The sequence below is a fragment of the Filicampus tigris genome, chromosome 6, assembly GCF_054856515.1.
Source record: "Filicampus tigris isolate MCC_2025a chromosome 6, RoL_Ftig_1.0, whole genome shotgun sequence".
NCBI classification, from domain to species: Eukaryota; Metazoa; Chordata; class Actinopteri; order Syngnathiformes; family Syngnathidae; genus Filicampus; species Filicampus tigris.
The window spans coordinates 18,886,947-18,913,704 of NC_141222.1; the positions used below are offsets into that span (position 1 = coordinate 18,886,947).

Genomic DNA, 26,758 nt, shown 5'->3' on the forward strand with positions numbered 1-26,758 from the left:
TCTCTCTCCTGAGAGTTGACACGAGTTTATCATCGCTAAAAGTCCGAAATATAACCAGTCGGGGTTCGTGTGTGCATTCATGCTCTTGTCCTCTTCAGCTTGTGAAGGTGGAGGAGCAATCGCCACGGTATTTTTGATTTTGTGGAGGTGATCACGATGAGATCACCTTTTATGTCAATAAATCCAAACTATTGTGCAGAACAATTTTATACTTTCACAGGTTGAAGTGGACAATAGGAGTAATGTGCATTTGCATTTTGGTCGCCGTTTTAGACAACAGAACTGACAAAGCGAGCAATATTACCATGCTTGGCCTCCTCCCGTGACGTGGCGAGCAGAGACCGAAAACATAACATAAGCCACGCCCCAAGAAGGGGCGGGGAAATTTGTCGTAAACCTAATCACAAAAACGCTCTTAAATCACTACAGAGTCTTTTGAGGTGGGCATTTTAATACTAATATATTTTTTACATGCAAACCTATTATATAAGTATTTACAAGCATTTTAAAATATTTACAGTCATTTTATACTATACTGGACATTTCAGGCTATGAAAAAAAGTAGAAAACATTTTTTTGCTGTATTGGATGTTTTTAGGCCACAAAAAAAAAAAAGAATACTCAATAACAATCTGCTCAAACGGAGGTCCCCTTGCCTTAAATCCGTTAAATCATGGTTCCACTGTAATTTGTATTTTTGTGCACATATTATACTGCACTTCGTGGCCACAAATGAGCATAAGTACTTCAACCTAATTTGCGGCCACAATTTAACATTTTGTGCACACACCTCTTACAAAATTTGAGGGCTAATCGGCTTTCGGGTGAAATTTCAGGGTGGGCCTAAAATGCAATACAACCATTACAAGTAAACTTGATTTGACTTTCTCTAAACTTTTGATGGTCAGATGTCAGAGTAACCATACTGTGCGTATATCGCAAAACATTTTAGAGACCAATGTCATGCCTGGCCCTTTTGACTTTTTTGATAATCCATGAGTGCAAATAAGACACTTAAGTGTTCTCAATTGAGTTTAATACAATGCAACGACCACATCGATGATTCACACCAATTGAGAGGTGCTAAAGTCAAGTTTAATTAATTAATAATAATAATAATAATAAAGGCAGTTTTGGTAAATACACACAGACTGAAGTTGAACCCACTAAAGCAGCGATTCCCAACCACTGTACCACGATACATAAGTGTGTTGTGAGAAATCATCAGGGGTGCCATGCAAAATGATCCAATTTCACTTAATTGGCCTGAAAATGACTCTTTATTGACTACAAATAATGTATCTTTATTCATCTATCTATGCCAGCAACGCATAGTGACAAATAGCGAATTACTACCACCACCCATCGACATTATTTCAGTCTGTACTTTATATTTAATACTAAAGTACTGTATACTTTTTGGGATATTTTTAATTGTGGTGTGGCGTGCACAATTATGGCCAAAATGATCATCAGGATTATTTTGATCAATGTTGTAATACTGTATTTTATAATATTGTAATCATGATTATTAATCACAATTTTCCTCATGCTCTGTATTTTTATTGTAATACTTTTTAACAACATTAAACCGTTTTCAGTGCAGTAGAACTTCTGAAACTGAAAGAATAAATGACACTGATCAAAAGAAATACACTTTTACATAAGAATTTAAAATTTATAAACGGCCTTAGTAAGTCCGTTGTCTTAGTAGTCAAGACAACGGATTAGCTGCTGATTCTACTGATGAAAAAAAATAGCTAGGTTTATTTTGTTTTGCTAATTTCAGCATGACTTGCTTTCTCATCAGTTGAGTTCGCCCCCTGGTGGTTGGCTGACTGCTTGTGATGAGGCATGAGATTTTTTGGGGGGAGGATGTAAAATGTTTGTCTTGGCGCCATAAAGGTTGGGAAACACTGCACTAAGGCACCTTGTGACATTGATAGTGACGTCTGTTCATTGAACCATTAAAAAAAAAAAATGTTGGGAAGTTTGCTATCGGAAGTGAAGTCACTATAAATGCTTAGAAAATTTCCTAGAACAGGGGTGGGGAACCTTTTTCTTATCTGGCGTTTATGGAAAATATCATGCACCCATCAAACAAATATGTATTATTAGATATTATTTGTGGGATAAATGGTTTTGGCGGTGGGGGGATAAAATGCTCTCGTAGGTTGCCCACCTCTGCTCTAGAAGCTGGCACAAGAATGCTTACACACACACACACACACACACACACACTAACACATAGAGATACCGTCAACTATGCAACTATTTAAATTACAACAGTAATAACACAGACAGACAGACAAAGCGTAATTAACCTTCTAGGCACATTTGTTTGTTGAACACTCCCCCAACCCTCCCCGAGTCTGTCACTCATCACGTGTGCTCTGTACCATGGAGTACTTTTTACAGGGGTTCTTCAGGCAGGCGGGCACCCAACTGACGGGCCAGCCGTACACGCACGGCACAGGCGTGTTCACGTTCCGCTCCATGAAGTTGAACATAGGGTTCCACCAGGTGTTGGTGAGGTAGTTGTTGGGGGAGCACTGACACTGCGCGCAGGGGGGACAACAGGATGGGGGATGCCAACGTCAGAAACAAATAAATGACAAGAAAAGAAATCAACACATTTGATGATACATTTGAAAAAGCATATAAAGGATTACAAGCTGAATGTTTAGAAGCTCACACATTACTTAGACACGAGACTTACAAATCAAAAAATTCTCAATGTAACAAGATACATCACTATTTTTTTAATTGTAAAACTGTTGGAAGATATCAAACTAGTTTTTAATTAAAATATTTAAATACAAAAAGTTGATACATCAAAGCGATTTGTATTTAAAAATGTAAAGGCTTTAAGATATCCTCACTATTTTGCAAAACGAAAATCAAAAAAGGAATGTTAAGACATAACACTTTTAATTGAAAAAAGTAAATAAAAATTGAATTGAAATTATCACTAGTTTTATTTTGAAAAATAAAAAATATCACAGGATGTCACAGTAGTTAATGAAATAAATAAGGAAATATGTTAAAATGTATCACAGTATTGCATTTATTTTTAAAGTATTTTCAAAATACAATATCTAAGTTTAATAATATAAAAAGGTCTTACACAATCTCTTATATACGTTTTTGAATGTTATGAGATACTACATTATTTTTTAATAAAAATGCTGCAAAATAATGAAAATTTTACATCTAAAAAAATCAATCCAAGACATTAAATGTTACAAGGTACCACACTATTAAAATGTTTAAGCTTACTAAATATGATATATATTTTTTATTTAGAACATTAAAAATAAAAAACAGAGTCTTTCTAGAACATATTGCATGAAACAAAAATGTTGAACGTTAAAAAAAAAAGTTGACTGCTGCAGGAGATAACAGTATTTTCAAGCAAAAATGAAACCATAAAAATAAAGTTATATATTAAAACAGAACAGTATTTTTGTTGCAATAACAAATATTGCAATAACACACAAAAAGCAGTAGAACCCTGCCTTTCAAAACATAAATGGAATGCAATTACAGAATTAACATACAGTAGCATGTCTAATGTCGATATGTGCACACTGTTTACTGTTTTAATTGCCTTACTGACTTTACTGTTCAGTAGCTGTGGACACGTGCTACCCACCTGTGTGTTGGCCATGCTATGGTACCACCAGAAGAGTCTTGTTGTGACAAAATAGGCTACCACCACATCCACGCTGTAGTGCTCGTGTGCCACCAAGATGCACACGACACCCACGGCACTCAGCAGCCAGCACGTCAGGTGGTACCACCAGAATGAACGAGGTGAGTCTGCGGGGGGAAGCCCACCGCGCAGCAAATGAGTGACACTAACCAAAATGAATCATTTTCACAATTGTAAGTTGATAGTGGCACCTTGACTTTCGAGTTGAATTCATTCTGTGATGAACTAATGTATCAACGCTGTCCTGTGAAAAACACTTGTTCAATTCTTTCATTTTTCTTATGTGGATGTGAATGGTGTTTCCGCGTTACAAACATCGCAATAGCGTCCATTTTTTTCTTTTTAAATTCCAAAATTGGACATAGGTGTTTTTCACAGGACAGCGACGATATGATAAATATCAAATAAATGTTGCAGGACAGCGACGATATGATAAATATCAAATAAATGTTGCCCATTGAAATTTAATGACAATGCCAGTAATCCATTCCAGCCCACCAAAATTGTTTTTTTTTGTTACATGTTTTTAATAAAAACAAATAGCAGTACACATTATTGTGTAAAAACCTAATGTGTAAAAACCTAATAAAATAGAATGTTGAGAAATAAACTGTTTTCATAATAAATGTATGTACTTAGTATTTGTGTGTGCATTTAAGAGGCATGGACTAGTTAGTGACATCAGGAGCTGGAGTTGGGTTGGCTTGGTTGGGTTAGGCTGCAAAAGGTGAGCTTCTATAGGAATTAGTTGTAACCTTACAGCAGCTGCTTGCCACTGCTACACACAAACAACATGCAACACACATACTTTATATATGAATATAGAAAACTATTATAAAAATGACTCACAGTGCTTTATAAACAGGTAAGTGAGGGTGAGCATCACGGTGTGTCCACTGAACAAGAAGTCTCCACACATAACTTGGGAACTGGAAAGGGACAGGCCGGCGCCGGAAATAAACTTCAGAATTCGCTGGAACTTGGCATATGAGTCTCCGTGCAGCTGACAAGAAGCAAAACGATTCAGGATGAAGATGTTGATGAAATGCTTGCAGTTTGTATGCTAACAATGGAGAGATAGCAACACAAATACAACAGGTTCACAGGCGGGTTGATTGGGGTTTTAAATCTTGCCCTGTAATCCAGTACCATTTCTAATTAAAACTGATAAAAGGCTAAGATGTTGTCAGGTGGCTAACAGTGAGTGAACTGCAATGAAAGTACAAAAAGCGTCAAGACAGACTGATGAGGGTTTTACATGTATTCCGGTACTATTTTTACTTTGTAATAAGAACTGATAAAAAGACAACATGCTAGCAGTTGGTGTGCTAATAAACGGTAGTAAGTGCAAACTGAGTAGAGAAAGTGCTAAAGTGGATTGATAAAGGTTTTATATTTTGCCATGTGCTTTGGCACTCTTTCTACTGAGAAGTGTTCAGATGCTAACATGCTACCAGTTGGTATGCTAACATAGCAAATGTCTGATGGGCAGACAAGTTTGAAGTTGGAATGCTTGAATCGGTTTTGAAGTTGGAATGCTTGAATCGGTTGAGAAATGTCGAAGGACAAGGTAAATGCTAAAAGGGCTGCACAAATTTGGGAATTTTGCCATGGAAAATGCGGAATTGTAATACAGTACTAAGACGGCTATTAGTACACTATTCACGCATGAAGCTCCAGGATTTGTGTCATGCTCACCTTGGGTGCGCAAGTGATGTGCATACCAGGCACAGGCAGGATGGTGATGTACATGGTGATGCAGCGGTACAAGTACGAGGTGCCTATGAGGAAGAAGTAGCGTCGGCATACTATGGACCTGCAACATAGACATTATTACTAAGTGACTATTTGAATTTGAAGGGAACATCTTGTGGATATTTTACTTTTAAATCGCTTCTTTGTATTTAATCCACAAAGTTGGCTCAATTGAATAACCCACATAACAAAAAGGGTTGCTAAGTTAAAAAAATAATAATAATTATAAAATGTTTGTACAAAACAACACCAAAAACTAGGGTTATCTTGTGGGTTATTCATTTGCCCCTATATTTTGGTTGACCCAAAAAGTTGAGCTTGTCCCTTTTTGACCCAATTTGGGTTATTTCTGATTGAACTGTTTTGAGAGTATAAATAATAAAACATCGGTAAAAACTAATCCAATCAGCTGAGTTTTGAGCTTACTTTTCAAAAGATTAACAGTGTCTGCTATGCTGACGCTCTCTTGACAGGCTGTTCCAAAGGCACTCATCATAACAGCTAAATGCAGCTACTCTGTACATGTTTGTTCTAACTCTTAGAATAATCAAAAGGCCAGTTTTACAGGACCTCAGGACCCGCAAGAGTTAATACGATAAGGGTATATATATGATGGCCCAAGACCGTTAACTCATTCACTGCCAAGGACATATTTATTTGTCTTTTCATAGTTCAGCCAGGGCGGCACGGTGGTCGACTGGTTAGCACGTCCGCCTCACAATTCAGAGGTCGCGGGTTCGATCCCGGCTCCGGCCTCCCTGTGTGGAGTTTGCATGTTCTCCCCGTGCCTGCGTGGGTTTTCTCCGGGCACTCCGGTTTCCTCCCACATTCCAAAAACATGCATGGTAAGTTGATTGGACTGTCTAAATTGCCCCTAGGTGTGCTTGTGAGTGCGGATGTTTGTCTCTGTGTGCCCTGCGATTGGCTGGCAACCAGTTCAGGGTGTCCCCCGCCTACTGCCCAAAGACAGCTGGGATAGGCTCCAGCACGCCCCGCGACCCTTGTGAGGAGAAGCGGTACAGATAATGGATGGATAGTTCAGCCATTCAATCACAGGAATTTATTTATATATATATATTTGTTTTACCAACCTTGGGGTAAAAGAGGGTCTGAAAATGTCTGTCAGTGAATGAGTTAAAGCATTTAAAAACTAGTAAAAAAAAAAAAAAAAGAACGTAAAATCGATCCTGAAATATACGGGGAGTCAAAGCAGAGATTTTAAAACCTGAGTAATGTGCTGGAGTTCATAAATCATTGTAGATTAGAGGTGGTCTTTTTGGGAATACCAGAGAGCATTTATATTTATAAGTATCTAGAGGTGTAACAATGAATCGATTATTAGAATAATCGTTGGTTGCAGTACTACAAAAACCTCAAGCAAAACGTCGCTAAAATGTGAAACCAAAATATTTGAAACAGATCTCGGTATGCGTAGACGTCTTACTTGTGGTTGAAGAAGAAGAGCTGCAGGAACCAAATGGTAACCAGCACAATGCCATTAACCTCTGTAACACTAAAGGCCCACTTGACTGTGTCAATGTTGTCCAAGAAAGTGTCGGGCAGCGGCGGGGTGGTCTCTTTTGGCGGAACCCTCTCGTGCACCAATGTGATGACCACCGTGGTCAGCACTAGGCTGAAGCTGGCGTAGAAGAAGAGAAGTATCGTTTTCCACCACTCCGGAGGCAGGCGGTTGACCTCGAGCTCCTTCATGGAGATCTTGACGTAGTCATTGTGCCTGCTCTTGCGGAAGCTTCGCTTGGTGTCGCCCGAGCCTGGCGAGTGCACAGGGCAGGGTTTTTTGTCACTGCTGTACCCGGCACCGCCTTCCATTTTTGGGTTCATGCTATCCGCCTGGGACGACGACATGGCTTCCTGCTCTGTCCATTCACAGGTGGGACCCCTCTGGATGGAGGTGGTGGCACTGCAATCATAATTCAATGCAGTCTTTATTCAGTTGAATCAATTACAGTAGTTTTTTCAGGAGATATAAAATCATCTCTGACCAAGATTTTTATTTATTTTTTTAATCAGTCTGCTTTCATTCTTCCACTTGTCTGTGGCTTGCATTTCTCTAAATTCCCCGTTCTTCCTTATTTTCAGTCATTTGACCATCGGCTGAGAGATTGTAGAGCGATGGATTAAATCATTGGATCCTGTGCACACCAGGGCCCGAGCGATTAATTGGCCGCGGACTTAATCTGACTATATATATATATTTTTTAAATCAGCTGTTTGTTTTTTTTTGCCTACTTTTGTTTTCTTTTTGCACATTAACACATTAAACAACGATAATGATGTTCAAACAATAATGATTTTCCCCCCATAAAATCATCAAAACATTGGCAGATATTTGCCAAAGTTTCTCTCTATTGTAAAAACTAATACTAAAGATTGTAAAACAGTCAAATGTTCTGCCTGTAATTCACATCTTTATTGCGGTAAACGTTGAGGACCAAAAACGTTATTTTACTTTACATTACAGAATATATTTTTGAATTAACTGGCTGATTAATCCATTATTGGAATTTTGTTCTGCCAAATATCAAAATCGGCCCTAAAAAAATCCATATCGGCCGGGTCCTATTGTACACCATAGCTGGGACAGAAAACATATAGTGGTCATCAGAGGAAGTGTACTGAAGAGTAAAAACGTTGTCAATCAACTTCTTGATGTGAAAGAGATCCACAAAAAAAGAAATCCAGATTGTCTCACAGCTTGGTAAATGCATGTAGATGATGATCGATCATGGTTTAGTACGTAGCTTTTGTACAGATAATGAAATCGAATATGCGGCTTGTCTTTGCTGAATATTTACAAACTTCTTAGTGAATGAAGCGGTCAAGAACTGGTGAATATTATGTCTCATTATCAAGGATTCGAGAAACACTCGTCAGAGTGAATAGACCTAAAAATGGTGGCTCCCATAGATGTGATGTTTTAAACATATCTTTTTATTATCAAGAGTTTGTAGATTTAAGTAAACCACAGCTGATAAATAACATATCCACATTGAAAATATACGGTAACAGAAGGTTCTGACATTTTGCTTCCAGTTCCCCTTCTAGGTCCTGCATGCCTTCCTGCACTGTCTCACTGTCCAATTGCCAGTCATATCATATCAGACATTCCCATGCATATCGGTTTTGTATACGTTGAATATTATGTTGCCACATGTTGCACAGTACTAAACAGTGTGAGTGCATGGAACAAGAGGTGAATCGTGTAAAATGGCACCCAGAAGACAAAGGGGGTGATGAGCTACAATTCCGATGTTTTTCAGTGTGCTCCACTTAATGGCCGGCGGAAGTCCTACATCAACCGTAAAACAATATCCACTTTCAACATTTTCATTATTTCACATCTAAAAGGTTTTAAAGGGCGCCTTTAACTGCTAATGGCTCTGGGGATACTGATTCTAACCGAGAGCCACTTAGGATGCATAGACAATGGGATGTTTACTTGTGGACAAATTTGGCACCCAAGCAAAGAATTGGATAGAAGTAGATGGTATCAAGTTGCTCAGGATCAATTGTTGGCGGTGGTGGGCGGGGGGGCACGTTCAGTCTGAGAATCACAGATGTAAGATGCAAGGTGCAGCTGATGGATGGCTGCAAATAACAATGTTTGACAGACGAGTCACAAAACTGATTAATAGCGACCGCATACAAACAACACAAGATCATTAGCGTGCTGGACATGGGATGATGTAACGTCTATATTTGTTGTTAGACCGTTGTGACTTTAGAAATCATTTTTAAAAACACTCAAAATTGACCAATATTTGAATGTTTTTCATTTGAATGTAGAATTATGTTAATTGGTGGGAATTATTGATATATCGGGTGATACAGCAGTGATAGTCGATTTCCAATTTCGCCTGTCTCACTATGTCTGACATAGTGCACATGTGTGAAAGCCGTGTTGATGCTACAATCGAGCAGACGCTCCAAAGTAGTTGCGTAGCTCTTAGCCGGCTAACAGCCAGCTGAACGCCATACTAGCAACAAACGAAAACGGAATTTGAAAACTTAGACCGGACCTGAGAGATGAACAAGCTTAGCGTTAAGCTAGGATGAGGCTAGTACAACAAAACATAGATGGATTTAAAATGGGACCAAAGAGAAAAAACATCCAATATGCTGTTGGCCAGGATAAAAAAAAAGGAAAACCTTTCCGTTGGTTGATACGCTTTTTTCAACATGCTGGTATATTCATTGAAACATTTCCGGTACAGCTGATAAAGTTCTTATGATGGTTGCAGTTTACCCTGGAACTGAAGAATCACATTATTTCCCATGGGAAAAATATTCTTTGAAACATGGCATCAGTGTTTAGCAGTGTTCAAGCAAGGATTTCGGATTTAGCCTGCTCTGATGGGAAGCAAAGAGAAGTCTTTTTTTTCCCAACAGCCGGTGGTGCCTGCCAGTGCTCTAAAGGGAATGAGTCGATATGGAAAAATGACAAAAAAAAAACAAAACTAAAAAAAAACAGCTATTCCACATGTCCACACGGCGTAATGGATAACTTGGCCGGCTGCACTCACCCAGGCTATTTCCAGAGAGCCCGGATGAAGGCTGTGTTTTATGCTCCGCAAGAACCAGGGCAGGGCGTCCATTTTGGGGCCTCGGTAATAACATGCTACGATAGCTCCCCAGTCATTTACCTCCTGGCAGCATGGATTGTCTCCATCAAAGGGAGTTATAATCATAAGTCCTGTTCAAGGCAGGGCCTTCATGGAATACTGCAGAAAGTGTCCTTTTTGTAAATATTCAAGCTCTGAACATGCATAAATATTTTGAGTTACCTTCCCTCACATTTGTGCCTCAGACCTAATATTATTAAAGTAGAAAGATAACGGTGACAATAATGGGAAAAAAATTAAGGTGGCCTTGCGGTTGGATGTGAGGGACCTTGGCCTAGATCACACGTTGGAAGATCTCAGACTGAAGAGTTTGGCCAGAATTGGTGGACATGATGGGGCCTTAAACCACAGACCTACATGTTGAGACAAGCTGGGACCTTAAACGTATTTGGTATGCTGGACCTAGTTATCTCAAGTCACTGGTGGGGCAGACAAGCTAGGGGCCTTAGAACACAGGCAGGGCAGACCTACGAGGACATAAGTGGAGGTGACATGTTGGAGGTTTAAGACCACATGTAAACACACCTGTGGGGCCTTAGATCACACCTGTTGCTGGGCCCGTAGAGGAGAGGTTTTAAGTAGACCAAGGTGCCTTAGATCAGAGATCTGGAGGTACCACATATGGGGTGGACGTGATGGGGCCTCCATGGCCATGGAAAAGTCGGAAAAGCCACATGTGGCGTGAAAATACTGGGTCCTTCATCTTATTAAACAGGGTGGACCTGGGCTCGTAAGGCCACAAGTGAGGCGTACATTGTCAGTAATAACAGGCAGGACTGGGAGTCTCCGTTATAGGACGTCTTGTTAAACACCATGTTCCACATGAGGCTCGTGGGTGGGGCAACAGGTCATTTGCACTGTCTTGTAATTACACTCTCTCCCTTTCAGGCAGACCTCCAACATCTGGGAATTTGCAATCGAATTAAAAGAGCGATGCAGCATTTGAACGGTTTTGATGTTTCCATTTTAAAGTGCTGTTTTGATGCCGCTCTCATCTATGATCAATAGATCAATGCAACATTATTTCGCATGTATCTATACGCATGTGTATGTGCAAACCCATTATGCGTTCTTAACAGCGGAGACACAATAAAAGTTGAACGTTTTGGTTAAATATGTTCTAGCCTCATATTAATAAATGCAAGTGTAGGAAACCTATGGTCTGTGGACTGTATATTGACCACCAGGCAATTCCATATTTCCATTTTCTTTCGCACATGTCCTCGTAAGGTTATATGGCATTCATTTTGCATTCTTACTCAAACTCACACCAATCAACCATTTAGAGTGTTCACGGAACCTAACATGCATGTTGAAACTTGGGAGAAAGCCAGACAGAAAAAAAAAAAAAAATCACAGTCACTCATATGAAATGAAAACTGTGCCTACATTGTTTTGATTTACATGATCATGGGAACATTTCTTACATTGTCATTCATAATTTGCAATTTCATTCCATTAGTAAATTGTTATCATAATTATCCCTATATATTATTTTGGAATATGGTAGGAAGATAGAATACAGGACAAAATTAACACGAGCATGGGGATCCAAACCAGATGGATCTCAGGTAGACATGACTATGGGGTCACCAATGTGGTGCCCACGGGCCTGTTCTAAATGTATCTAACCAGTGATGGGATGTTGTGATTTCCTAGGAATGTTGGAGAAGTGATTATTTTAAAATGTGAACATTAACAGTGATTTATATAAATCAATTACTGCATACTGATATTCATCTGCTTCCTACATTGATATGAGAAATCCTTAACATGATGAGTGTCTTCAGATACTGTGCATTAATACCGCAATCACCACCATTAATACTACAACAGTAAAATTATCTAAGGTAATCTGAGCACATTTGTTACATCGGAAGTGTGTATTCAACTGGTAGCCCTTCGCATTAATCAGTACCTAATGCTATTAACCATGGAGGAACTGATAGATAGATAGATAGATAGATAGATAGATAGATAGACAGATAGATAGATAGATAGATTTATAATACCCTTTATAAAATACAGTACTGTAATCTATTGTTTCTTTTATTTTCTTGATATTTTAGAGGACTTAAAAACTGATAGGAACAATTGAGATTCAATAGTCACAACACGAGTTCCTATACAAAAACTCTGCCTTTAGGAATGTGATAATACTAAATTATGACTGACATTATTATTTTAATACTTTAGTTACCTTGGCGCATAGACGCACAGATTTCATTCTAATCTAGATGCCATTCTAATCTACAGTGCAAACTATAACACAACAAAGACATTGTTGAATGGGTCCCTCTCAAAATGGATCCATAAGTTTCAGCAAGTGTCCATTTTTCGGAGGAGTCCTACCTGTCCTAGTCGGGCCTCCGGGTTTCTTGTGTCGTCGCAGTGTCGGCAAGGGTGCGCGAATGATGCTTAGCTCTTTCGGCTCAGGGAGGAGTGCTCCGGCTCCCCAAGGGACAGACCCTCGCCTTCCGGGGCTCGCTCCTCCCCGCCGCCCATCGTTTGCCGTGCACCAACCAGACTGCGCTCGCCCTTCGGCTCGCGTCCATCCCACTTGGTCCCCCTCGTATGTCAATCGCGTCATAAAGCCAAAGCGGTGACGTTGGACTCTGTATGACCAACAGAGGTGTGCGATTCGGCTTCTTGTGTGCATGCTGGTCGACTCGAGGGCGGCCTCTAGTGTGCGGCCCGATGCATTTTGAGGCTTTCTTCTTCCCTTTTACACATAAAAAAAAAGATGAGATTTTCTATTGAACTTCATGTTTGTTGTAGTATTAAGTTGACGTTATGCTGTTAGAAATTAATGCATATTGGTCATGCTTCCATGTTTGAATTGAGTATAAATTAACTGCAACAAGACAATATACAAACAAACAGACACACTTTGCGTACAGTTTATAAAGCCTAATATATGTGTAATTTTAAAAAAAAAAGCTTAATGTCAGAAAACTGCTATGAATTGTCACCACAATTCTCATGAACATCTATACTTTTGCCCACAACCTCTGAAACTATCAAAACAATCTTCACAGTATTTGGGATTTTATGGACAGTAAAGGTTCAGTGTATAGAATTTAGTGTCATCTGGTGGTGAACTAATAGAATGCAATGACTTCAGCTCAAAGCGTGTGCAAGCACACGCACTGCGGTGCCACGGAGACCACATGTTGCAAGCGTACCACCAATTTCTTCAGTAGAGGTACAAGCAAAATGTTATTACAAACAACTTTTCTCTCAAGTGACAAAGTAAGTACAATCTCAAAACATTGTCCATGACGGATTAAAGGTAAACAGTCTTCACGTATGTAATTATTTGTTATCGTTCCGTTATTCTCAATACCTATACTTTTTTTAAAAAAGTGGGCATGAGTAACAGATGTTAATTTTATTAACGTCGTTTATCTGACATTAAGCGACGTTAAGATTTTTGACATTAAGTGTTTTAAACTCTCGCCAAAATATGTGAACTTGGTGGCAATGTGGACATTTTTGCCTAATGTGAGCATATGCACGCTTGAGCAGAAGCACATGGCGGAACATCACTTAGCAACATGATTCAGTTAGCAAGCTGACTGTTCTTTAATATACAGTATATACAGCATTTTGAATTTCTGAGTTTTTGTCAACTGTCAATTTCACCATGACAGACTGGACATGCTAAGCTTGACAACATCCGATTGGACACATGAAATTACAAAATGTGGAGGAAGTGATGAAAATTACAAAGAATTTGAGGTAAAACTGTTAAATTGAATATATTTTTTTTTCAGGCGTTCGCCATACAAGTAGATGGCGATAGTGCAACGAAAGTTGTTTGCCAACCGCTAAAAGCCAGAGGAAGAAGAATGAGAAATGCACGTCACAGCTTCGCGAGGCGACGTGGCCCCCTAGACTACTGGTTCCTGTTGCTTGCCTTCTCGGGTTGCTGAGGCTTTCCTCCGTCCAGGTGATACCAGGCGGCGCCGGGTTGGACACACATCACAGGCAAACGCGAATAACGGCTCGTCAGATCTTCAAAGTGTTCGAACACGGTGGAACTAAATAAGCGGACCGGCGGGCTGACATGATGGAGACGTATGGAAACTCGTACAAGAAGCAGAAGCTGAGCAACGCGCCGCAGAACTGGGTGCGTGTCTTTCCCCGAGATCATCTGGCGATTCATCCCAACCCCGTTGAGAAATCGGGTTACTTCTTCGTTACTTTTAGCCCGTTAGCATAGTTAGCAATTCCCTGTTTGTGTGGACTACACAGCTTGTTTTGAATGGTTTGTTAGCTGCCAAGACAGCCCAGCCCGTACACGACTATAAAAATGGCATTCAGTCAAATACGTAAGAGGGTTTTTTTTGTATTTCGTTTATTTAATTTAAATATTTAATCTGTTTATATGTCACGTGTCGTTAGTTCAACGCTAAAAGATAGGGCTATTACATTCTAAACATTTTATACATTTTAAATATATATATATATATATATATATATATATATATATATATATATATATATATATATATATATATATATATATATATATATATATATATATATATATAGGGTCTGTGATTTTAAACTTTTAATTTTATTTACAAGAATATGTTCTATGCAGGGCCACTAGTCGATTCTGATTAAGAGTGCGTTTGTGGAATATGAGTTTGATAGTAAAATCCCCCCGTTTTTTGGGCCATCTCAGGGGGGAACTCAGGTAATGACCAATCACGGCAAGGGCTGTGCAGTTAATTGAAATTCAATTACAATAAGATTACACTCCACGATTACAAAATTGGCATAATCATAAAACGCAATTACGGTATTAATATGCATTTATATCCAACGTTTACTCAGGGAAATCAGACATGAATGTATACATTTTTTTATTTTCTAACTATCCATCCATTATACCGATACCGCTTAACCTCACAAGGGTCGCGGGTCGTGCTGGAGCCTATCCCAGCTGTCTTCGGGCAGTAGGCAGGGGACACCCTGAATCGGTTGCCAGCCAATCGCAGGGCACACAGAGACAAACATCCGGACTCACAATCACACGATCACAATCACACCTAGGGGCAATTTAGAGTGTCCAATCAACTTACCATGCATGTTTTTGGAATGTGGGAGGAAACCGGAGTACCCGGAGAAAACCCACGCAGGCACGGGGAGAACATGCAAACTCCACACAGGGAGGCCGGGGCTGGGATCGAACCCACCACCTCTGAACTGTGAGGCAGACGTGCTAACCAGTTGACCACCGTGCCGCCCTATTTTCTAACTAATTTGATAAATTTTGTTTGGAGTCAAACGGTGAATTCCATCGGCCTCATTTGTTTCAAGATGCAATTAATCAACAACTAGTTTACACAATCGACCCAATTCCAGAAGGTGACTTCAACACTAATCAATTTTCACGCCTGAATCAATACAGGGGACACAGCGTGCCACAAATGTCACGTATCAAGCGCACCACGTCAGCAGGAACAAGCGTGGGCAAGTGGTGGGCACGAGAGGCGGCTTCAGAGGATGCACTGTATGGCTTACTGGTAAGTTGTGAGTCTTTGCTGAGCCCGGTAGCATCTGCCCCATTATTTTGAATCATTTAGTTATTCTTTTTGTGGTCGAGGTCTGTCCGGCGCTGGGAAGACCACGGTGAGCATGGCCCTGGAGGAGTATCTCGTCTGCCACGGCATCCCGTGCTACACGCTTGACGGCGACAACATCCGCCAGGGTCTGAACAAAAATCTGGGCTTCAGTCCCGAGGACCGCGAAGAGAACATCCGGCGCATTGCCGAGGTGGCGCGGCTCTTTGCAGACGCTGGCTTGGTCTGCCTGGCCAGCTTCATCTCCCCCTACAGCAGGGTTGGTAATGCCTAAGGATGGAAATGAAAAGGAATTTAGCAATTCTGATTCCATTTATTGACACGGCTTATCGAGGCGATTCCTTATCTGGACACCGAGTCGTAACGATTCTCATTGGCCGAGAGAATGGAGTGATATGAATAGGGTTGTTTGCTCGAGCTATGTATAACGGAAGATGCTGCATATTCTGTATGAGGCCATAATCTTTCTTGCATTCTGGCAGGGGATTAAAGCCTGTCAACAGAATGCAGTTTTTGCGTACCTTACAAGATAGTGGCCTCGAAAATTGTCTAGTTCCACTCCCATTGGTTCAGAGAAAAAGAAATATTTGAGGTTTTCGACCAACTATTAAAACAACTTTAAACATTGAGATTAAGAACAGTCAGGGGGGAACATCTAACTTTTGTTATTCAGGCCACGGTATTGCCACAAGATTTTTTTTTTCACAGGATAAGTTTCACTTTGGCTGCACACTAGACTTTTGACTGGAGCGAGATTCCCAATGCGGGTAAAATGAGCACTGCAGTTTCATTGTTATGAAAAGGAATACGCTGGAAGTGGTCAAAACTACTTATTAAAGATGGCACGTGTATAGTATTTGATCATTTCGCTCGGAGCCTCACCTGCTCCAAATTTACACCTTTGGAAGTTTAATTTCATTAGAACAATAACATGTTAAGTTCGTATTTTATGAAAATTAAGTGTTTGAATCTCTTTTTGAAGAAAGCTGTAGAGAGCTTGCTTTCTTTTGTGCCGTCATCAGTGATCAAAATCAGTCACGCTTGGTTGTTTCTGTCTGCAGGATCGTCTTAACGCCAGGAAGATCCACGAAGCGGCGGGGCTGCCTTTCTTCGAAGTGTTTGTGGACGCCCCGCTGGACGTGTGCGAGCAGAGGGATGTGAAGGGCCTCTACAAGAGAGCCAGGGCGGGCGAAATAAGAGGTAGAGTGGTTTGGGCATTGCGAAGTGCATGCCAATTCCAGCTGTGGGATTCCTACGCGTAATGTTCCTACAATGAAGTCATAATGCACTCAGTGAAGCAAGATGGCGTTCATCCCTTTGATCCCTTTGTCACCCTCACACAAGCCACGTCACGCGATATTTATCGAAAGCGTACATTTTCACGCCGCTGTGCAGGCTTCACGGGTATCGACTCTGAATACGAGAAACCCGAGGCGCCTGAGCTGGTGCTGAAGACCGACTCCTGCAGCGTTAACGAGTGCATCCAGCAGCTGGTTGACCTGCTTCAGGAGAGGGTGACAAAAGCCAAAAGTTTTCACTTGAACCCGATCATTTTGGTTCGTACCAATTCTGAATGGTTTTGCTTTTCTCTCATTATCGCAGGACATCGTTCCGGTGGACGCTTCCTACGAGGTGAAAGAGTTGTACGTTCAAGAGAACAAACTGGACCTGGCCAAGGCTGACGCCGAGACGCTGCCTGCTCTTCAGATCGGAAAGGTTTCTTACTCTTGTCCGTTTTCAGAGAGGCAGACAATGCACAAGCAATTGTATTGGCGCTGACTATCCACAATATTATGACCATTCACGCAATCTGTCGAATCAGTACAAGAGCTGTATCATACATCGTGCCTCTACAAATTAAATAATGCCCCTCTTGTTTAAATCAAAATGACAGCACCACCACTCATTATGGTTTAGTCCCGGCAAACTACAACCACAAAGGTATTGATTTTATATAGCAACCTGACAGTTTTAGTGCTTTATTGTCAGTTACGCATTATAAAACTGTGACTTTCCAGCATATTTTGCTGCGTACAAATTAGACTTACAAGTGATGATTCTGTGTGTGACCGTCAGGTAGACATGCAGTGGGTACAGGTGCTGGCCGAAGGCTGGGCCACGCCACTCAACGGCTTCATGAGGGAGCGAGAGTATCTTCAGTGTCTCCACTTTGACTGCCTCTTGGATGGTAATTATTTTTTTTCTTTAAAGGAGACACACAGCATTGAAAGGGAAACTCAAGGCAAAAAAGTGCCCTCGGTCGTCTAAACACACCATTCTGATTAATATTGCGTTAGTGGCATAAGAATTAAGCAGATGAATCCATACATTTTCATCATATAAAAATAAAAAATAAGTGATGAGAAGCAATCTATATCCCAACATAAGAACACCCCTTTTCAGAAAAGGATCGATAAAAGATTTATTTGGTTGTTTAACGTCAAACTTCATGATGGTCAGTCACTTAAGCAATTCATTTTAATGTACAAAGTACATTTGCAGTACACTAGAAAGGCCACTAGATGGTGGGCAAAGCTTACCTTAGGAATTATTTCCCCTGGAAATCTGCAAAACGACAGAAAAAATGCGCTCACAAATTACATTTAATGTAACAAGTACCGGTAATCCTGGCTATTGATATTAATGACAGCTTTGTTCGGATTTAAAAAGAGCAATGCGCTTTTAGGATTTGTTTAAAAAGTATCGTTACTTTCTTTTGGCAATGAAAGAAGTCATATTTTGTTTTGAGTGCAATTACTGCAACTTATGCTTCACGAACATTCCAGAAATTCCCCATGTGACCCATTTCCAATTCCTGAGGCTGGGGTTGTCCTGCCAAATGTTTTTGTTTCATGTACGTACATGAAATATTTTTTAAATAAAAGGAAAAAAATAATTAGCATAGCTTATGTATCACTTTCAGATGTTGGCAGGTGCTTTTAACAACAGCTTTCCAAGCATGAATACCCAAAAGTGAAAAGTAGAGACGGTAACTCAAGTATGCAAATAAGGTGTCTAAATATCAGAGATTGACATGTATTTCAGCGTGCCAGTAAACTGCAGCTGGAGCACAAAGAATTCCTCTTGTCGACGTCAATCAAAGCCGCCGGCCCGCCGCTAACTGAATGGTCTGCTAAGATAAACAACAAAAGTCCTGTTTGCGTCCGCCTTGCTGGCTCGTGGGAGCTTTAATGTGAAGCAGCTGCTCGGACCGCACGTTGGGACGAGACGACGGCGCGCTGGGGGCCGCATCGACTTCTGACGCCACAGCCACAAGCTCCATCTTAACGTTTAAGGAAGTGTTCACAAGTCAAGTTCTAAAATGATATGACCCTCCCCGAAGAAGGCATTTTTTTTTTTTACATTTTTAGAATTCCATTGTGGTAGATCGGGAATGAGGACAAGATCTCTTGGCACTGTCCAAATACAGAACCTAACTGTAAAAATATTCTGATGAACTCTTTGGGCTCCAGGTGGTGTGATCAACCTCTCAGTGCCGGTGGTGTTGCCAGTGGCTTCAGAGGACAAAGAGCGCCTGGACGGCGTGACAGCGATGGCGCTGGTGTATGAAGGCAGGCGAGTGGCCATCCTTCGCAACCCCGAGTTCTACGAGCACCGCAAGGAGGAGCGCTGCGCCCGCCAGTGGGGCACCACGTGTAAGACTCATCCCTACATCAAGGTCAGTTGCTGAACGCAAACTCTGACTGATGATGACCTACTAGGGTGCTTCAGATAGGCATGGGGCACAACCTGGGAAGGGATTTGGATTTTTTTTCTTTGTTTCCCACTGGGATGTAGACTACTTGCTTGTTGCCATCATAAAATCTTCATTAATTGTACCAGCAATGATTTGAGTAGGGCCCGACATGATTAACCGGCCGAGATTTTTTTTCCTACACAATACCATATTACAACATAAGACAAAGATCCAAACATTGCTGGGTGAAGATCCAGAGTCCCTTTCGAGTGACTACACTGTCGGAAACTCTTAACATGCAGAGGCAATATCATCCAGAAATCCCCACGACTGTGACACCTTTGTTATCATATAAAGGCCAGAAGGTTAGCGTTAGCTAATAGCATTAGCTTCTGATAAGACTCTGCAGCAGTGAGGGATATTTGTTTGGCCTCAAATGTACTTGAACAAAAAGTACTTTTCTACATTAAATGAGTGCGTGTTCATCACAGAAATGTTGTTCCCCTTGTCTAGACGCAAACACTTTTTTGACGTGTTTTCATCTTGACCAGAGTTTTCCAAAAGCTCACTTTTCCGCCTTCCACTACTTATTTTGCGTGTGGACAAAGGCCCACAGCTCATTAAAAAAACATAAGTTTCCTCTCAAAAAAAAAAAAATCGAGCAATGTTTGTGTGGACATAGCCTTAGCAACACAGGTGGTGCTGCTCACTTTCTGACCAACCCAACAGGGTAGCTCTCAAGGTTGGACGTAGTTTAAAAGGTGCGCACTTCCACGAGCAGGTGTGCCATTAAAAGACAAATGTTTGCACCCAAAACTGTCATAAATCCAAAGTGATGAGTTTCTGCAAAACTATGTTTCGCCGCCTCCGAAGATAAAACGCAGATCCAACGTGCCACGTCTATTTCACTTGGCCGATGGAAAGACAGAACGCAGGCAAGCCGGGGTCAGGCGCTCCTCCCCTCAATTTGTCCGGATGCCCAGGCTAATCACTTGATCTGCTGCTTTTGGTCCAGCGCAGTTTCACAGGTGTTATTTCTGGATGCCGACTCCCTCTCACCGCATGCGTTGTGAATTGTTCCAATCTGTTGCTCCGAGGCTCAGGTAGATTAGATAATGGAGCATGTATTAGTAGGACTGTATTTTTACAAACAATATTGAACACCGTCGCAGCACATTATACTAACATGTCTGCCTGACAGTTCTGAGGTTAAGGGGTCAAGAGGACAAGCATGATAGAAAATGAGTGGATGTATATCAAACAACTGTTAGCGGTACAGCATTCTGTTATTATTTCAACCTGTACTTTGTCCAGGTAAAACAATCGGGAACAGATTGTCATTTGTAATGCTGACTTGGTTGCAGACAGCAGAATAATATTACATAATATGTTACGTAATACTGTACCGAATAATATTACAATTTGTCAAGTGAATTTGCCGTTAAAAACAAAATAAATAGGGAGTCTAGATAAATAAGTCACGTAGCTCTCCCGCCACAGCACACGCCAGGACACTCACAAAGCAGGCCCCGCATCATAAAGGCACATATATTACACGCAGACACTATGGCAGTCAAGGTTTTGGAATGTGTGTTTTAATAAGGTTAAATCGGTTTTGACAAGTGTAACTCGTCCACTGCCAAAGACAAATTTATTTGTCTTTTCACAGACCAGCCAGAATTTTGGGTTAGAATTTTAAAAGAAAGATACATCTGTTGTCTGAGATTTTTTTTTTTTTTTTTTTTTTTTTTAAACATTTTGCAAATTGGAATTTTGAATCGCAGCAACACTAGTTGCCAACACTCTGCCCCGAATCAAATGCGTCACGCTATCCGGCGGACTTGATGCATGATGTTGAGGCAATGGTTCTATATTACTGTATTCAAAAACATAAAAACGTAATAGTTGTTTTATTACTGGAGGAAGAGGAGTTGTTGTATCTAGAAAACACATGAGTACAGTATACAAGGTCTTCTGACTAATATGACAGCTGCTGTCCCACTTGCCATCTTGTGATCATCTAATTCACGACAGTTACTTGGATCAGAGCATACAAAAATAACCTTGGGCAATGAGCCACTCGCTGTTGTACCAAGTCTAAAGACAACTATCAAACCAGATTTTTTTTTTTTTTTTTTTTTTTCAATTTCTAAGACAGCCTGTATGCTTGGCGCCCTTTTCCAATGAATCTCAAGAGGGGAGAAAATCTTTTGAACAGGCTCTACTTTGGATCTATTTTGTGAGTGTCCCCGCTGTTTCAGATCTGATAAGTCTGGACTTTATTAGGCGCGCCGCTCCAGCTTCTCCAAAGCACTTTTTTTTACTGTCCGCCATTGTCTCGTGTCTGGACTATGTTTGCGTTCAGAGTTGACCGCTGCTGTGACTCCCGTTTCAGATGGTGATGGAAAGTGGCGACTGGCTCGTCGGTGGCGACCTGCAGGTCCTTGACCGAATCTACTGGAACGACGGACTGGACCAGTACCGATTGACGCCTACCGAGCTCAAACAGAAGTTTAAAGAAATGAATGCAGGTATTTGTGGTTTGGGGGGCAGGCAGCGCCCAAGATCATTAAGCCTACAGGAGTGTTCCGCCACCGAACAATAGTATATAAACACTTAAAATCAACAAAGAAGCTAATTCCAGCCCACTTTTCCTCCCTCCGCAGATGCCGTGTTTGCCTTCCAGCTGCGCAACCCGGTACACAACGGCCACGCCCTCCTGATGCAGGACACCCACAAGCGTCTGACGGAGCGGGGCTACCGCCGGCCCGTGCTCCTGCTGCACCCGCTAGGCGGCTGGACCAAGGACGACGACGTGCCGCTGCCGTGGCGGATGAGGCAGCACGCCGCCGTGCTGGAAGAGGGCATCCTGAATCCGGACTCCACCATCGTCGCCATTTTCCCCTCACCTATGATGTACGCCGGGCCCACTGAGGTGAATGGCTCCCTTATGTCTTTTCTTTACGGGGGCCGTATTTTAGTGTTACCGAAAATAGCCGAATGGTGTAAGCGCACATAGTTGCACCCCCTGGAAAACTGTAAAAAAAAAAAAAAAAACAGTTGGAAAAAGTTCAGCAATCTGCACGAAATCAGGTGGAAATCCCAGGTGAAAACAGACGCAAAATTGACAAGCTTATTTGCCTACTCGGTTTTGTGAATGTTTGATTAAAACTCCTTGCGAATATTATTGCTGCAACGCTTTTTTTGTCCAGATTTGCCAGTCAGTTTAAAGAACAATCTCCCTCCCTTGACAGGTGCAGTGGCACTGCCGAGCTCGAATGGTAGCCGGCGCCAACTTCTACATTGTGGGCCGCGACCCCGCCGGTATGCCCCACCCAGACACAGGGAAGGACCTGTACGAGCCCACCCACGGCGCCAAAGTCCTCACCATGGCCCCGGGCCTCATCACCTTGGAGATTGTCCCCTTCAAGGTCGCTGCTTACAACAAAGTGAAGAGAGCCATGGACTTCTATGATTCCAAAAAGTGAGTATCGTGCAACAAGTGGCTTTGCGCTGTATTCTCCCTCCATTTTCTTCCCTTTGTCTTTGCCGCAAGTGAAATGCCATAGGAAGCATATTCAGAACGGGGAGGGTGAACGTTGGTATGAACTATGGCTTTGTTTTTGTTTCTCCGTGAAGCACAATGTGTGACGCTGTGTTTATCAAGAACATCCAGTACTCGTACAAAACTTGAAAGGTCTGCAGAGTTCAATCTGTTCAGTTATGGTACAATTTTTGTTTTGTTTTTTGAGCTCAAAGGTGGCATGCCTTTGCAAGAGATGCAAAATCTCATTTGAGTGTTCTGTCATGAGGTCCAGACAGTTTTGCCAATTTGAAGAAGCCGCTTCTAATTTCACTAAGAATAAAAGATCAAAATGTGCCTGGGCATGGCTTGATGTGGACTCGATTCAAAGAGGAGTCATGTTTCTGTGCTTTTTTTTTTTTTTTTTTTGCCATGGAATGCTTGTATCTGAGGACATGTGTAGGTCAATATCCAGAATGTGGAAATAAAACGGTTTAGGTTCAAAATCTATTACAACTTGAAATCACTGTTTCATTACTGGGGCTGAACGATTTTGAAAAATACTATAATCGCAACTTTTTATCCCTCAGTATTGCAATCCCGATTTTATATGGTTATTTTATTTCAATTATTTATACATCACACATAAATCCATGTATTATATCTCAACGTATCCCCGCATAGTGATGTTATTTGTAATTTAAAAATCCCAAAGACATTTGTCTTTTCACAGTCCAACCGTTCAATCCCAGCAATTAATTTTTTTCAAATTGTTTCAAATGTTAGGGTAAAAGTGGGTCTCAATGTCTGGCACTGAATGAGTTAATTCCCACTTCGACAACACGAGGTGTTCTCAAAGAATCCCTGTTTCTAAGTCCTAAAAGCTTGAAAGCGAAACCCAAAGTAAACGTTTCAATGTTTCTCCCCCGCAGCCATCAAGACTATGACTTCATCTCGGGCACACGCATGCGCAAGATGGCCCGCGAAGGCGACAATCCTCCAGACGGTTTCATGGCGCCAAAGGCCTGGGCCGTGCTTAAAGAATACTACAAGTCTCTGGAGAAGGCATAGAAGGCGTTATGCACGGAAAACAGGGAACACTGGTTTCTTTTTATTTTCATTTAAAGAGGCTGATGTTGGGACCATTCAGTCATTGCTCATCACAGTGCGGTTTTTAGTCTCATGCCGTATGTACTTGATTAGCTTTTTGGACAGTCTATTGGACACCTGTTGCATGAGAGAAGGTTTGGGGTTAGGATTAGAATCTATGGGTCAAGATGCCTTTGGTGTCCTCATCAGAATCACTGTCATCATGTAAGTGTAGCAGAAGAATCAAACTCTGAGGTCTGATATGTGGCAAAACATTTGCACACATACAAATATAACAAGTTTCTTAAAACGTCTTTCCTTCATTGATATATATATTTTTTTCGCTGGATGTTTGTGATTTTGGTATGTCCGACACACTGCTCTCCTAACTACAGTGTGTGTGGTCAGTGGTTAAATGTTTTTTTTTTTTTTGTGATTTGATCAAACAAGCCATTTTGATATATAATTCAATGTTTGTCAGTATGGGGTAACTGCCCCTTTAACTCATTTATTGCCAGCCATTCAATCCCAGGAATTTATATTTTTTCAATTTTTGGGTTAGGGTTAGGTGTTTTAAGTTACATTATGACCAGTATTTTGTCTTTTTTTTTTTTTTTAAGTGGTGGATGAAACTGTTGATCGTTGCAGAGTAAATCTTCACACGTCTGGTTCATAATTTTCCTCATACTGTATGTATGCAGTTGGATGTTGTCAAGTTTAACATGCCCATTCTGTCATAGAGAAATATCATTTGATGTACAAACCTATCAGAAATGTGTAATATATTTGCCAAAAAGTACACCTTGCTAACAGAATCATGTTGCAAAGTAAAGGTCAAATAAGTGCTCATCAGAGCTGGGCAGTCCGTCCCTGGGTCGGATTCCCAATTTTTTGGGCTGGGGGGAGGGGGATGACAATTTTATAAAAATGGTTGGACTAAGCTTGGCCGGAAGTGGATCGTCCATCATGCGTTTCACGTGTTCGCGAGGCGGCCAAATTTCATCTCAGCCTACTCAGTAAAAGGCTCTTTATAGGCTTCTTTCTACTCCCGCGTCGGTGCGAGCGACAACTCCCGCATTGATTCACGTGACTGACGCATTGTGCGGTTGGGACCGGTCTGCAACACATGCCACGCACCCATCAGGAATTGTTGCTGCTCTGATCGGTCCATTATGTCACATGTTGCGATGACATACAGTTTCCCCACAGGGAGAGGAGGAGAGCATGCAGCACGCAGCTTGTTGCTGCTGCAAAGCAAACTAGTTTGGCAATAAAATTAAAGGCATAGTCTAGTCATCTTGGTCCCTTTATGGTTGTAGCAGGTACGATATCCATTGTTGTCGCAGTCTTTTTGAAGCGACGCCCCCCCCCCAACATGGAGCTTAACTGTTTCAAAACAACTTGTGTCCGGGAGTATATTAAGCTGTGCGCAGCACTCAAGTATGATGCTGGCACATCAAGGTGGAGTTCATGCACTTCTGGCGACTTCTACTTCCAGAAATACGCCGTTGCAAACCTGCTGTGTATAGTGTTTTGCTGGGATACTTTTATTTTGAAGGCCGTGAACAAAGGGAAGTGTTGAATGCGACTTCTAGCCGTCTGTTGGACCCAAATAATTATCCAATATGACAAAACCAACCCCGGGGCTCGCAATGGAAGTAAGTACATGCAGTTGGGTAAGTAGTAAAGTACTAGTGGCGCATTTTGAAGCGTGTCCACAGCGGATTCGAATAGTAAATTAGCCAGCTAATGATCCTTAAAAAGCCTCTGCCGTTAGCATCTCTCCCGCAGCGGTGTCAATCACGGACCCTTTTTTTTTTTGGGTGGGCGAACGGTGGTGGACAAAAGGAGCAGGGGGTGATAATTTTTATGAATAAGGGCGGGACGTCGCGGTCGGAAGGGTACCCAGGTCAAGGGTGGAAGGTTGGTCGGACCGGCGAAAAAGGGTCAAGTGCCCAGCTCTGGTGCTCATAAGACACATTAGCCCAAATGTCCACCCTGTCAGCAAGCTCACATACTTTGCTATTAGCATTGCCAGCTTGCTGTTAATTTATATCAATACTGTATATAAAAAATGTAACTTGACCAATATGCAGTTCTAACAAAATAATGTCTACCTAATACACTGAAAATGTTCCGTTTTTAAATATTTGGTGGAATGGGAAAGTCTCAAAGGCGTCTTTATAGTGATGTTGGCGCAGCTCTGGGCTTGGGGCTGTATTCATCGTGGCCCACATGGCATATATGGTTGCCCTCAGATGAAAAATCTTAACTGTGAAACCACGTTAATGTTGAAAACAAATTTTCGCAAGCTTTGTCAAAGCTCGTCTGGCCTTGAAGTTAAACTTCTGTCACAAGCATTACTTCCTGGTTTTGTTCGGCCACATGAAATTACATGTTGCGTGACCTGGGGGGGGGGCATCCGTGACTTTGAAAACCAGGGGGTGTAGGATTTGTAGATTAGTTTGAGGCTAGATTATTGGGTTACTTATGGTTAAGTAGACACTTTAATGTGAGGAAGTTAGAGTGAAGTTTTAGGTTTGATTGGGTTTATTTGGGTGGGGGCGGGCTTAAATTTTGGTACCCAAGGTCTCACTGAAAGTATAGCTGAGTATCCTTGGACTGTAATCTTTTGTATTAATTGTAAAGGTTGAGTGCCTTGGTCAAATGAAAACGTACGTGATGGAATCAGGATACGCCCAGGACCATGATAAAATTGTTAAAGGAGGATCCACTGTCATC

General features: G+C 41.4%; 2 protein-coding genes and 1 long non-coding RNA gene across 3 annotated transcripts; 1 reads left to right on the forward strand and 2 right to left on the reverse strand.

Annotated features, from left to right (window-relative positions):
* Window positions 1–1,019: 1,019 nt before the first annotated feature.
* On the reverse strand, window positions 1,020–12,666 carry sgms2a (sphingomyelin synthase 2a). Its single transcript, XM_086032392.1, has 6 exons — window positions 12,466–12,666; window positions 6,915–7,391; window positions 5,414–5,531; window positions 4,565–4,718; window positions 3,656–3,822; window positions 1,020–2,558 (listed from the first exon to the last, which is right to left on the reverse strand). Exons 2-6 carry the CDS (start codon window positions 7,334–7,336, stop codon window positions 2,376–2,378), a joined length of 1,044 nt encoding a protein of 347 aa, XP_085888518.1. The 5' UTR covers window positions 7,337–7,391; window positions 12,466–12,666; the 3' UTR covers window positions 1,020–2,375.
* A 569-nt stretch (window positions 12,667–13,235) lies between these two features.
* Window positions 13,236–26,338, forward strand: papss1 (3'-phosphoadenosine 5'-phosphosulfate synthase 1). The gene is made up of 13 exons (XM_086032391.1): window positions 13,236–13,318; window positions 13,890–14,245; window positions 15,536–15,650; window positions 15,731–15,966; window positions 16,769–16,907; window positions 17,103–17,221; window positions 17,310–17,423; window positions 17,784–17,895; window positions 19,181–19,386; window positions 21,800–21,935; window positions 22,071–22,339; window positions 22,659–22,888; window positions 23,860–26,338. The coding sequence occupies exons 2-13, from the start codon at window positions 14,183–14,185 to the stop codon at window positions 23,996–23,998; spliced, it is 1,878 nt and encodes a 625-aa protein (XP_085888517.1). The 5' UTR covers window positions 13,236–13,318; window positions 13,890–14,182; the 3' UTR covers window positions 23,999–26,338.
* Window positions 14,975–19,438, reverse strand: LOC147146087 (uncharacterized). Its single transcript, XR_015087033.1, has 3 exons — window positions 18,248–19,438; window positions 17,756–17,910; window positions 14,975–15,977 (listed from the first exon to the last, which is right to left on the reverse strand). It is a non-coding gene; the product is annotated as an uncharacterized LOC147146087 (long non-coding RNA).
* Window positions 26,339–26,758: the final 420 nt, after the last annotated feature.

What these genes read in the sequence shown, in the direction of transcription:
- sgms2a (XM_086032392.1), bottom strand. Translation starts at nt 7,336, where the DNA reads ATGTCGTCGTCCCAGGCGGATAGCATGAACCCAAAAATGGAAGGCGGT. An exon ending in ACATCACTTGCGCACCCAAG is followed by an intron (nt 4,719 to 5,413) that starts GTGAGCATGACA and finishes GCTTCTTGTCAG; the next exon opens with CTGCACGGAGACTCATATGC. An exon ending in TTACCTGTTTATAAAGCACT is followed by an intron (nt 3,823 to 4,564) that starts GTGAGTCATTTT and finishes TTCCCCCCGCAG; the next exon opens with ACTCACCTCGTTCATTCTGG.
- papss1 (XM_086032391.1), top strand. Translation starts at nt 14,183, where the DNA reads ATGATGGAGACGTATGGAAACTCGTACAAGAAGCAGAAGCTGAGCAAC. An exon ending in AGACTCATCCCTACATCAAG is followed by an intron (nt 19,387 to 21,799) that starts GTCAGTTGCTGA and finishes CTCCCGTTTCAG; the next exon opens with ATGGTGATGGAAAGTGGCGA. An exon ending in TGTACGCCGGGCCCACTGAG is followed by an intron (nt 22,340 to 22,658) that starts GTGAATGGCTCC and finishes CTCCCTTGACAG; the next exon opens with GTGCAGTGGCACTGCCGAGC.